This window comes from Lipotes vexillifer, unplaced genomic scaffold (assembly GCF_000442215.2).
Source record: "Lipotes vexillifer unplaced genomic scaffold, Lipotes_vexillifer_v1.1 scaffold278, whole genome shotgun sequence".
NCBI classification, from domain to species: Eukaryota; Metazoa; Chordata; class Mammalia; order Artiodactyla; family Lipotidae; genus Lipotes; species Lipotes vexillifer.
The window spans coordinates 536,914-546,932 of NW_006769677.1; the positions used below are offsets into that span (position 1 = coordinate 536,914).

Consider the following 10,019-nt stretch of genomic DNA (forward strand, 5'->3'; position numbering starts at 1 on the left):
GGGAAAGAGATATTTGCGGGTGAGGGTTGGGTGGAGAGTTGCACAGAGAGAGACCCAAACAAGGCTCGCCTCCTTCCATTCAACATTTATTGAGTGCCTATTATGTTTCAGGCTTTAGTAGGAAAATAAGATAGAGTCACTGTCTCAGAGAGTGTATGGTCGAGTAAATGGAGAAGTTAACAGTTGCCATGATCATGTGATACATTCTTTGGTAGAGAAGCTACAGGAAGCCATAGGAGGATAAAGGAAGAACCAGGCTGTGAGGGAAGTCAGGGATGACTTCCTGGAGGAGGTGATATATAGGCTGAGTTTTAAAGCTATTGTAGGAGTTTGCAAAAGAAAGAAAGGGAGATGGAGAGCCCATTCCAGGTGAAGGAGAAGCCTGAGCAAAGGCATGGAGGCTTGAAACAGGCTGACACTGCAAATAGCTGAGGTTGGGGAACCAGGACAGAGGAGTGGGGGCAGCAGATACAATTGGTAGATGGCCAAAGTAGCAGGCAGTGCCCACGTGCTAGCGGCTCTCCTGGGCTGGGCAAGGTGCAAGGACGAATCCTGGAAACAAGAGAGCTTCACCCAGGTGCTGAAGCGGGGAGCAGGGGGCTGACCAGGCTACAGTGGTGTTTCAGAAAGATCACTGTAGCCTGAGTGAGGACTGGATCAGCAGGGCAAGGGTGGTGACGAGGAGAGCTGCCCGGAGGCTCACGTTCACTTACGCTTTACCGTTTGCCACTGGTACATCCCTTGGAGTTTGCATTAGATACCCCCGTGGAGGGATGATCACTGGATGCAGACCTGCCCTAAAAGGCCCAGCCAGCCGAGCCCTGAGCTTACACAGGGCTTTGAGAGCCGGCACGCCCCACCACGCCCCTGCCACCCCATTCTTTCACACCCCTCCTTCTCCCTGCTTCAGTTCCCTCCAGCCACCATCTACTGAGTCCCACTCTGGGCCGCTGGGAGCGTGCCCTGCACAGCAGCTGTGGGCTTCCGGCTGATGCAGGTCAGAGCTGCTCGGCCTCCCTCTCCCTCTCATTCATCCCCTCCCACCTCCCTCCTCCTCCTTAGGCCAGACTCCTAACCTCTCACGAGGAAGGGAGGTGGGCATCCTCTGGGGAGTTCATGTGTGTGTCCTACGTGCGTCTGCACTGTGCCATGTACACACACATGCCTCGTGTGCCCCTGGTAGGCGTGCCTCCACATGGGTCAGCACGTGGAGGTGGGTGTGGAGGGCAGGCACGTGTGATCCCTAACAGCAGGTGGCCAGGGCGCCCTGTGGCCTGGGCAGCCTTCCTCTCCAAGGCCAGCTCTCTGCTCCGCACCTGGAAATGAGGCTGTGTTGCGGGCCCCGTCCCTGCGCCACGCAGGCCTGGTGTCTCGGGGCCAGGTTCAAGGCCATCTCCCACGTGGGGCAGGATGCGCCGGAAAGCTCTGTGTCACTTCCCCCCAGGTGATGGTCTGTGGACAAGGCAGCAGCGAAGGCCCAAGACAGGACGTGGACGTGTGGCTGTGGCAGTTGGCAAGTGGGCCCGGGGGCAGGGCGGGGGGGGACACAGCCTCCTGCCTGCCCGTGAGGACCAGGCTGCTCCTGGGGTGCCCACAGCCTGGACCGGCTCCCAGGCCTCCTTGCCAAGGCTGACTCAGGGATGCTCAGACAGGTGCCGCGGCCTGACAGCCTCCATCTGCTTCTCCCACTCCTCTTTCCTAGGAGGGCTCCTCGGTGGTGACGATGGAAGGACAGCGCCTGAGCCTGACCCCCGATGACAGCCTCCTGGTGCCAGCTGGGACCGCGTGAGTACCCGGGGAGGATTTACCCCCAACTGTGGGACTGCCCACCTTTCCCTGGGATCCCAGCCTTGTCTGAGCCCCGCCCACCTGCCTCGCCACAGGTATAGCTGGGAACGAGGGCAAGGCTCCACGGCCCTGTCTGTGACTCAGGACCCTGCCCGCAAGAAGCCCCTGGGGTGACTGATCCTCATGCTGCGGGCCCAGAGCCGCCACAGGGTGCCCCCGAGCGCCACCCCTGCCGAGTAACTCTCCCAGCCCCACCGCTTCTATGTGCACTGCTGCCGAGTGACTCAGCGTCTCCCGGGCTGGGTCCTGGACATCACTGTCATCCATCCTCCTCCTGTCCTCTCCAGGATGCCAGGTTCCCGGGGGCCGTAGCTCCCCTTCACCCCTAACAGCTTCAGCCCACTGCCCTGCAGGGTTCTGCCGGGCGGACTGCTCCCTGAGGCCAGGGTCCTCTCCATCCCTCCGTCCACAGGCTCAGCGCAGCACTTGCCTGCTGCCAAGGTGGTCCTCAGTAAAGGCTTCCTGACAGACGGGCACCTACGGGTCTGCACACACAGAGCCTGTGATCTTTGGCAGACACCTGGTGCTCCCATGACTGTGTGTGTGTGCAGGGGGGAGGGAGATCTGGAGCGCTGGGTGACTGTGGACCTTGTGGAGGGTCTGTGGCCAGGTCCCCCTGCTTGTAGAGAAGCCCTCATGCTGTGTGTGTGGCCCCTCCATGCAAGCTCCTATGCCTGTCCTGCGGCACAGCTGATGTCCCTCTGCCTCTTTCTCTTTCTTACTCTTTTTACATAACTTTAAAATATAGCATCTCTCCCCGGTAACTGAAGTGACTTGTGCTCATTGTAGAAAACGTAGAAATACTAAAAACACAAAATCCCCCCAGCTGGAGTGAAGCACAGTTAATACACAAAGACTGCGATGAGCCTTCAGAGGGGCGTAAAGCTGTTCAGGAGCTTGGCAGCAGCGGGGAGGGCTGTCTGGCCTCCTCCCCCTTCTCCCCCTGCTATGTACAGGCCCCCCCGTGGGGTCCAGGAGTGCTGCGGGCCCCAGACGCAGCAGTGGGTAGAGACGAATCATGCAACCTGCAGAGGGAGATGTGGGCTCGGTTTCATGGGGCTTCACTGAGAAGTTGGTGAGGGGTCGCACGTGGGGGGAACTGAAGCTGGATCTGGATGAAACAGGTCCCTGGGTAGAGGCAGCGCTTCCTCCAGAAAACCTGGGTCTGAACCCTGCCTCCCCCGCCCCAGCCTCCCGGCTCATTGCTTCGATCCCCTCCACTGACATCGGCAAAGGAGACCCTGACTTTGCTGAAAGGACTTCCGGCCCTGAGGGATGTCGGGACCTTCACCCACCTACCGCTCTAGAGGATTTCCTCTCCTACAAGCAATGAAGAAACACCACCAGCCTCCCCCTATCCTTCCACCAGTTCAGGGCAGTGAGGGCAGAGGCTGGCCGTGTGCTCGGGCTGCAGTGATGTGTTTCTCTGTACAGGAGCTGAGGACGGAACACACGAATGTCCCAGGGAGGCCCCCTGGGCAGGGTGCACGTGGCCACGAGAAGGGCCCCCTAGTGCCAAGGGTGGGCCTAATCCAAGACAGAAAATCACGAAAATTAGATCTCCTGTTTTTCTGAACACCGACTCTGTGCCAGGGAATTTGCTAGACGTTTTCACATACATGACCTCATTTAATCCTTACAACTCTCCAAGAAGGTGGTAGCACCCCCATTTTACAGATGAGGCTCAGAGAGATTTGGAAAGCAGGCAGCCCTGTTTCCACCCCAGGCTTGTCTGTATTCAAAGCTCAGTCTGGTGTTCCCGCCACCCTGCACCCCGTGGTTACGGCCTATCTGCCCTCAGCCTTGGCCAGTGGGAGCCCAGGGCAGCGGAAAGGCCTGGAGGATCTGTGGGAGAGGGGCCAACGGCCACTGCGTCTGAAACCCAGAGACTCAGAGTTGGCAGCACGCAGCGCCCTGCTGACCACAGCCATTTGGCATGGAGGCAAGCGGGTGGGGCGTGTCAGATCCTGGGGCCTGGAACCACAGCCTCTCTTGGTGCTGTCCCAGGTTACCAGGAGTCCCGGGCCCTCATCTCTGCCCGCAGGCCTGGCGCCATGGGCTCATGAGAATACCACGCAGAGGGGAGCAGGACTCGTACCTTATCTGAAGCCAGCCACAGCTTCCCACTCCCCTCTCGGCAGGGAGTACTGGGTGATGGCCGGCTAAGTGGGGTGGACAGTGGCAGGGAAACTCGAGGACTCTCAAGATTGTTCTGTTTGTGGGAGAAGCCCCCATGTCCCCAGGCCATGGCCGTAGAAACTTGGCAGGGGAGCCCTCTGCCTGTGGGATGTACTGCATCACGGATGTGGACCATCACAGACTTTGGAAGCATCAGGAATCTGGGAATAACGACAGCAGGCTGGCGGACGTACAGCAGGCTGTTCTCACCAGGCTGTGAGCACGACGGTCAAGGTGTTGACTGGACTCCCGCTCCCTCTCCCAGGACGATGTCTTGTTGGCTCCACAGTCCCTGCTGCCAGAGCTGGTGGGGGCAGGGAGGCAGCCACCCGGTCTGCATCTATGATGGGCTGGGAGGGGTCCAGGGTGGTCTGCATGAACCGGAGGCTCTGAGTTGCCAGGACAAGATCCTGCCTTCAGGCAAGCCAATGTCTGACCACTCAGGGCTGTGAACACTCTCCCCAACCTCACCCCAGCTGGGCCTTCCTCCCACTTCAGGGTTTCTCTGGGCCTCCACTCACCCTGTTGAGCCCTGCATCCTCCTCTGCCAGGGGCAACGGCAGATTCCAACCGAGGCCAAGCTTAGAGACCTCACAGGCAGGCCACCCGGTAGGAGGGGAGGCGGGGAGGGAGGGAGGGCAGGCTGCAGGGCTCCCCTTTGCCTGCAAATAGGAACACAGGGTTTCTCAGTGGCTGCGAGGATGCTGATGAAAACCTCAGGGTACTGAGTCATCGCGGTGGCCGGCTGATAGCAAGCACTAATCCTTGAACACTCTCGTGGGGGGGGTAGGATGACCGCAAGGCGCAAGCAGCCCACGGAACTTCATAACCTGAGCTCGCCCTCTCCCCTTCCTTCCCTCTCTCCCTCCTCACTCCCTCCCGCCTCCTCGCCCTCTGCCTTCACCACTGCTTTGGGGTCACCTGGAGAGGCCCTGGCTCCCGGCCACCTGGCCGCCTCCCCGATGGTGTCTGCCCTCCCGGCGCCAGTCCTGAGCGTGGAATTTGTCCCAGGCCTGGTGGGGACAGCCTGGCCTTTTTCCTCTGCTGCTTCCACGCACGGCCCTGGGCGTCCAGCGCTGTGCCCCTGGTCAGCCTGGTGGTGGGCGACTTCCTCCTGATCACCAACCGGCCTCTTCGCGTGGACTGCCACTCCCTCCACGAGACCTGGCGCTTCGGGGCCACTGCCTGCAGTTACCCTCTTCGTGATCGCCGCCAACCGCTCAGCGAGCACGGTCTCCCTCGTGGCCGTCTCACTCGACCGCTGCCTGAAGGTGGTGCGGCCTCAGCACGTGCTGAGCAGGGCCGCCGTGTGGGCAGCCGCCCGGGGGGCCGGGGGACTCTGGGGGGGCATCCTGCTCCTCAGCGGGCACTGTTCCCGACCACCGATTCCAGCCACTCCTGCCTCAGTTACCAGCTGGGCACGAGCCCCTCGGCCTCACTCCACTGGCACCAGGCCCTGTCCGTGCTGGAATTCTTCCTGCCGCTGGCGCTCATCCTCTTTGCCATAATGAACACCATGCTCACCATCCGGTGCCGCGGCCCGGACGTGCAGGCGGGCCCGTGGAGGGCCGTGTGCATGCTGGCTGCGGCCGTGGCCATCTACGCGGCCTGCTTCTTGCGCAGTATCATCTTCGGCAAAGCTTCCATCGTGGCCTTCCACCTGCACGCCCGCTGCACCCTGGACATCTGCTCGCAGCTCTTCCATGGCTCCCTGGCCTTCACCTACCTCAACAGTGCCCTGGACCCCATGCTCTACTGCTTTTCCAACCCCAACTTCCTCTGCCAGGGCCGGGCCCTGCTGGGCCCCACCCAGGGCTGGCAGGCCTCCGCCAGCGACGAGAGCACCTACCAGCCCTCTGCCTGGTGCCGGGCGCCCTCTGGGAAGGTGGTGGCCGCAGAGAGGCTGTAGGCAGAGGTGTCGCAGGAGATCTCGGAGGAGGGCTGACCAGGAAGGCCCTCCCAGGACGGGGGCCCTGCTGCGGTACCACAGGAGGGAGGACTGCCAGGCTCTGGGCTGGAGGGACAGGGTCACTCCCTGGACTGTTGCCAGCACAGGGTCCCTCAACCAACTGGACAAGGGACATCTGCAGGAGCCAGGTGGGTGGCAGGGAGAGAAAAGGGTCTTGGCTTGGAGTCGTGTGTCCCAGATGATGTCCCCAAAGCACAGAGCATGATGGCAGGTGGAGACAGGCAGGGGCTCCGGGACTCCAGCTCAGGCAGAGGGCCACACAGCTGCCCTGGCCCGGGCCAGAGCTGGAGGACTGTGAGAGCAGAAGTCTTGCTTTAGAAATTAGACAGCTGCATTTTCTGTGATCTCCAGTTTGTCTTTTTCAATACTAATAAACTTCCTTTTGAAAATGCAAGGCTGCCTCAGCTGTTCTAAGGAAAACCAATAAGTTACCTTTGGGTGCATCTGGCTCTGGCATCAGGAGGGTTCAAAGTGAGTTCCCCAAGATGAAGGGACACTCTGGGGACAGAAGCAAGAACAGAAGCTTCCACATTGATCCTGGAGCCCTGGTGTGCCCTTAAAGTCAGAACGCTTCCCTGGGAGAGGTCCTCAGGCTCACGGGATGGGCTGCCCACCTGAATCCCTGGGAGGCCCCTGACTTACTCTCCTGCGGGACCACGTGAGGATCTTCAGCCTGGGAAGTTACCACCTCCATCCAGTTCAGGCTCCTGGCTCGGCTTGGACCCCCTCCCCTGCCTTTCCTCAACCCCAAGTACCCTTCTCTGGCCCTGGAACCCGTGGTGGCTGCTACCCCACCAGGACAGGATGCTGGATGGGGGCAGGGGTCTCCAGGTCACCAGAGCAAGCTCACCGCCCTCCCCCAGGCCCAAAGCCATCTTGCCCATCTCTCCCCCTTCTGTTCTGTTCAATACGCCTGTGTCAGTGTCTGAGACCACCTGGGCTAATACATCTGTTGACCTGGGGCCCCCAAGCACAAGGTGTGCACTGGGCATGAATCAGGGGTTTCTTTGGCGGGGAGAGTGGTTGGCCCTGTTGTCCACAGCCGGAGTCATTGGGGGTGCGTGGCCTTCAAGGCTTCCGAAGGGCTACACAGAAGCCACTAAAGTCCCAAATATGCACCTCCTGAACGCCATGTGTCCCCAGCCCTAGCCACCTCAGGAGAATGAACATCTGCCCCCAGTAGACATACGTCCTCCCTGCTGCGGGGGACAGAAGGGCCTGGGACTGGTTCCCTACTCACCACCCCAGCCACAGGCCTCTAGGCCTCAGATACAGGGTCTGACGATGGGGGCCAAAGCCCCTCCCCTCAACTGTTTTAATCCTCTTAGTCCAACCCTCTGATATTGTGGACAGGGGTGCCCTCCCTCTGTTAAAAGTCCTCAGGAGTGGTGGCCAAGGCCCAGGAGGGTCAACCACATCCCAGGAGGGAGGCAGCTGGATGCCGTGTGGATGCTGAGGTGGGAGACAGAACGTGTCAGGCAGAGGGAGGTGGCCTGGGGGACAGGTTGGATGGGTATTAAAACCTGGTGTGTCTCTGGCCATCTTCCCTTTTCTGAAAACTCACCAGCCGCTGTCAGAAACCCACAGAAATACTGAGAACCCAAACCAAGTGATGGAAATGGGTGTGCCGCCCAGGCCCCTCCAAGGGGGCTCCCCGGGTGTCTCTGCCCCCACATGGTCCCCTGCTCCAGCCCTCCACTCTGCTGCCGCCTTTTTCTTGCTGGTAGAGCCACTCCTAGGAACTCCCCGCCTCGCCACCCCCTGCTGCCACAGAGGGGAGCGGGCCAAGCCTACGCCAGCCCGACCTGAGATTTGTCATTTCTAAGTCAGACATTCTTATGAGAGGTCCAAGTGCTCCTGGAGGCAGGGCGTTGAGCCCTTTCTCGTGGAGCACCCCCTCCAAGGGGCACTAACGTGTGTGCTGAATGAACACCAGGCACCTTCCCTCTGATACCATCTCTCCCCACGTTTGTACCTGCCTGGCTTCAGAGCAGCTCTAGGGGCAAATGGGGCTCCACGTGCCATTTCCTTGGTCCTCCCTTCCCTGGGCCCTTCCCCTCAACACCGCCACCCCCCGCCCTCTCAGGAGCCGGGCTCACTCTCCTGACCTGACATAAGGGAAATGACCAGATGGTCCCCGTGGCCTATGTGCACTGCTGTCTCTCCCCCTCAAGAAGTCCCAGGTAGAGGCTGGTCACAGGGTTTGGGCCCACACTCCTAACCTTCCCCGGGATCCTTCTTGCCCCTCAGCTCTCCCCACTGACAAGGCACTCTCTAAAAGGGGTCTGGGTGTCCCCTCATGGGAGAGAAGCAGGGCTTCAGGCTGCCTCCACACTCTCTTGCATGGAAGGACCCCCTGGTCCTAACCTTGGTCCCAACCCACTGTGCCCCTCCCAGGACTGGTTCTCCATGTGTGAAAGGGCAACAGTAACCCTGGCCCTTGCTCAGCTCCAGGCGTTAGAGATGGAAGTAACTGATATGCCAGAGCACTGAGTGAGGAAGGTAGTTATTATGGGGAGGGGGGAGGGGACAAGGGGTGAGAGAGGATGGGGGAGGGGAGGGGAGAGGGCAAACTGTGCTGAAGTGCAGCATTTTCTACTGGTGGGAGGGTACTGGCTGTGGGGGTACAAGGTGAGTGGGAGGTGGTACAAGGCTGAGCAGAGACCCTATTTCCTGCATTTGGCTTCTACATAGCATTTTGGTCCCTGGGACGGGCTGTACTATTCGGTGAACATGTTGGGCAGCACCTCTCTCCCCTTCCTAATGTGACCCGCTGTCCCCTTGAGGGGTGAAAAAACGGCTTCCATGACTTTACCCTGGGGACTCGTGTGCAGGGGGTAGGCAGGCATGGCTGGGCTGACAGGCCTGAAGCCACCAATCATCCAGCATTTGCTGGGCACACACCACAGCCCAGACCCTAAGCCACAAAGTCAGACGATAGGTCTCTGACCTTGAGCCCCGTCAGGCCAAGCCTGGGAGAGACAGACCCGCAAATGGATCAAATGCAACCCAAGCCAGCGGGATTGAGAGGTAGTAACGCACCGATGACAGCACAAGAGCACAGGGGTTGGAATGGGGGGGTGACAGGGGGCGATGCATGTGAGCTGAGTCCTGGAGGATGAGGAATGTAGCAAAGGGAACGGCATCCCTGGCATAGGGAAGGGCATGAACAAGGGCACAGAGCTGTGAGAAGACTCGGTGTGCAGGGAAGGGTGAGATCACTGAGGCAAGGGAGGAGGAGGCCTAGGGACAGAGTTGGGAGACAGGCAGGAAAGACAGTCTGGGCCCTGCAATCTCAGGAGCCTGGAAGGGTCGTGCAGACAACCCAATAAGGCAGGAAAGGGAGTGTGTGTGAGGTTTTTAAGAAGCCGAGGATGATCTGTCTTGCATTTTGATCAGTTACTCTGGTAACAGTGTGGACAGACTGGTGAGGAGTGTGGGAGATGACCTGAGTAGGACCTGAGGAGGAAACGGTCTGTATTCCAAGCAAGGGCAGTGGCAGTCTGCAAAGGTACAGACAGAGAGGCACAGCCCACATCAAGGAGAGAGGCAACTTTGTGGGTGATGGGTGGACACTGACGCATTAAAGAACAGGTGGTAGAGCAGGTTCATAGGAAAAGACACAGAGTTAAGACAAGTTGGAGGGGCTTGGAGGACGTGCAGCATCACACTTAGGGCTGGAGACTGGATTTCAGACTCTCCCTCTTACTGATGAGAGCTGACCTTACGGGGATGGATGGGGTCACCTGCGGGAGAATGAAGAGGACCAAGAACCATCCTTTAAAAAATCCCCACAAGTAAGGGACAAACAAAAGAAGACCCAGTGAAGTGCCCAGAAGAAACCTTGAAGTAGGAAGAAAACCAGGAATGTAACAATAAAAAAGAGCATGAGAGTAAAAAAAAAAAATTAAAAAGAGCCATCTTTTATGAGGGTGAAAGCCGAACATAAAACCCCCAGACAGGGCTTCCCTGGTGGCGCGGTGGTTGAGAGTCCGCCTGCCGATGCAGGGGACACGGGTTCGTG

General features: G+C 59.4%; 2 protein-coding genes across 2 annotated transcripts in view; both read left to right on the forward strand.

Moving 5' to 3' along the window:
* HAAO (3-hydroxyanthranilate 3,4-dioxygenase) overlaps positions 1–2,342 on the forward strand; it is a 13,579-nt gene extending 11,237 nt beyond the window's left edge. The window contains exons 8-10 of the mRNA XM_007445739.1: positions 1,445–1,513; positions 1,703–1,785; positions 1,884–2,342. Of these exons, the coding sequence (XP_007445801.1) occupies positions 1,445–1,513; positions 1,703–1,785; positions 1,884–1,962 (231 nt within the window). The 3' untranslated portion in view covers positions 1,963–2,342. The remainder of the gene's footprint in view (positions 1–1,444; positions 1,514–1,702; positions 1,786–1,883) is intronic.
* A 2,475-nt stretch (positions 2,343–4,817) lies between these two features.
* Positions 4,818–5,935, forward strand: OXER1 (oxoeicosanoid receptor 1). The gene is given in 4 exon segments (XM_007472124.1): positions 4,818–5,046; positions 5,049–5,214; positions 5,216–5,394; positions 5,397–5,935. Coding segments are annotated over 4 exon segments (1,113 nt in total).
* Positions 5,936–10,019: the final 4,084 nt, after the last annotated feature.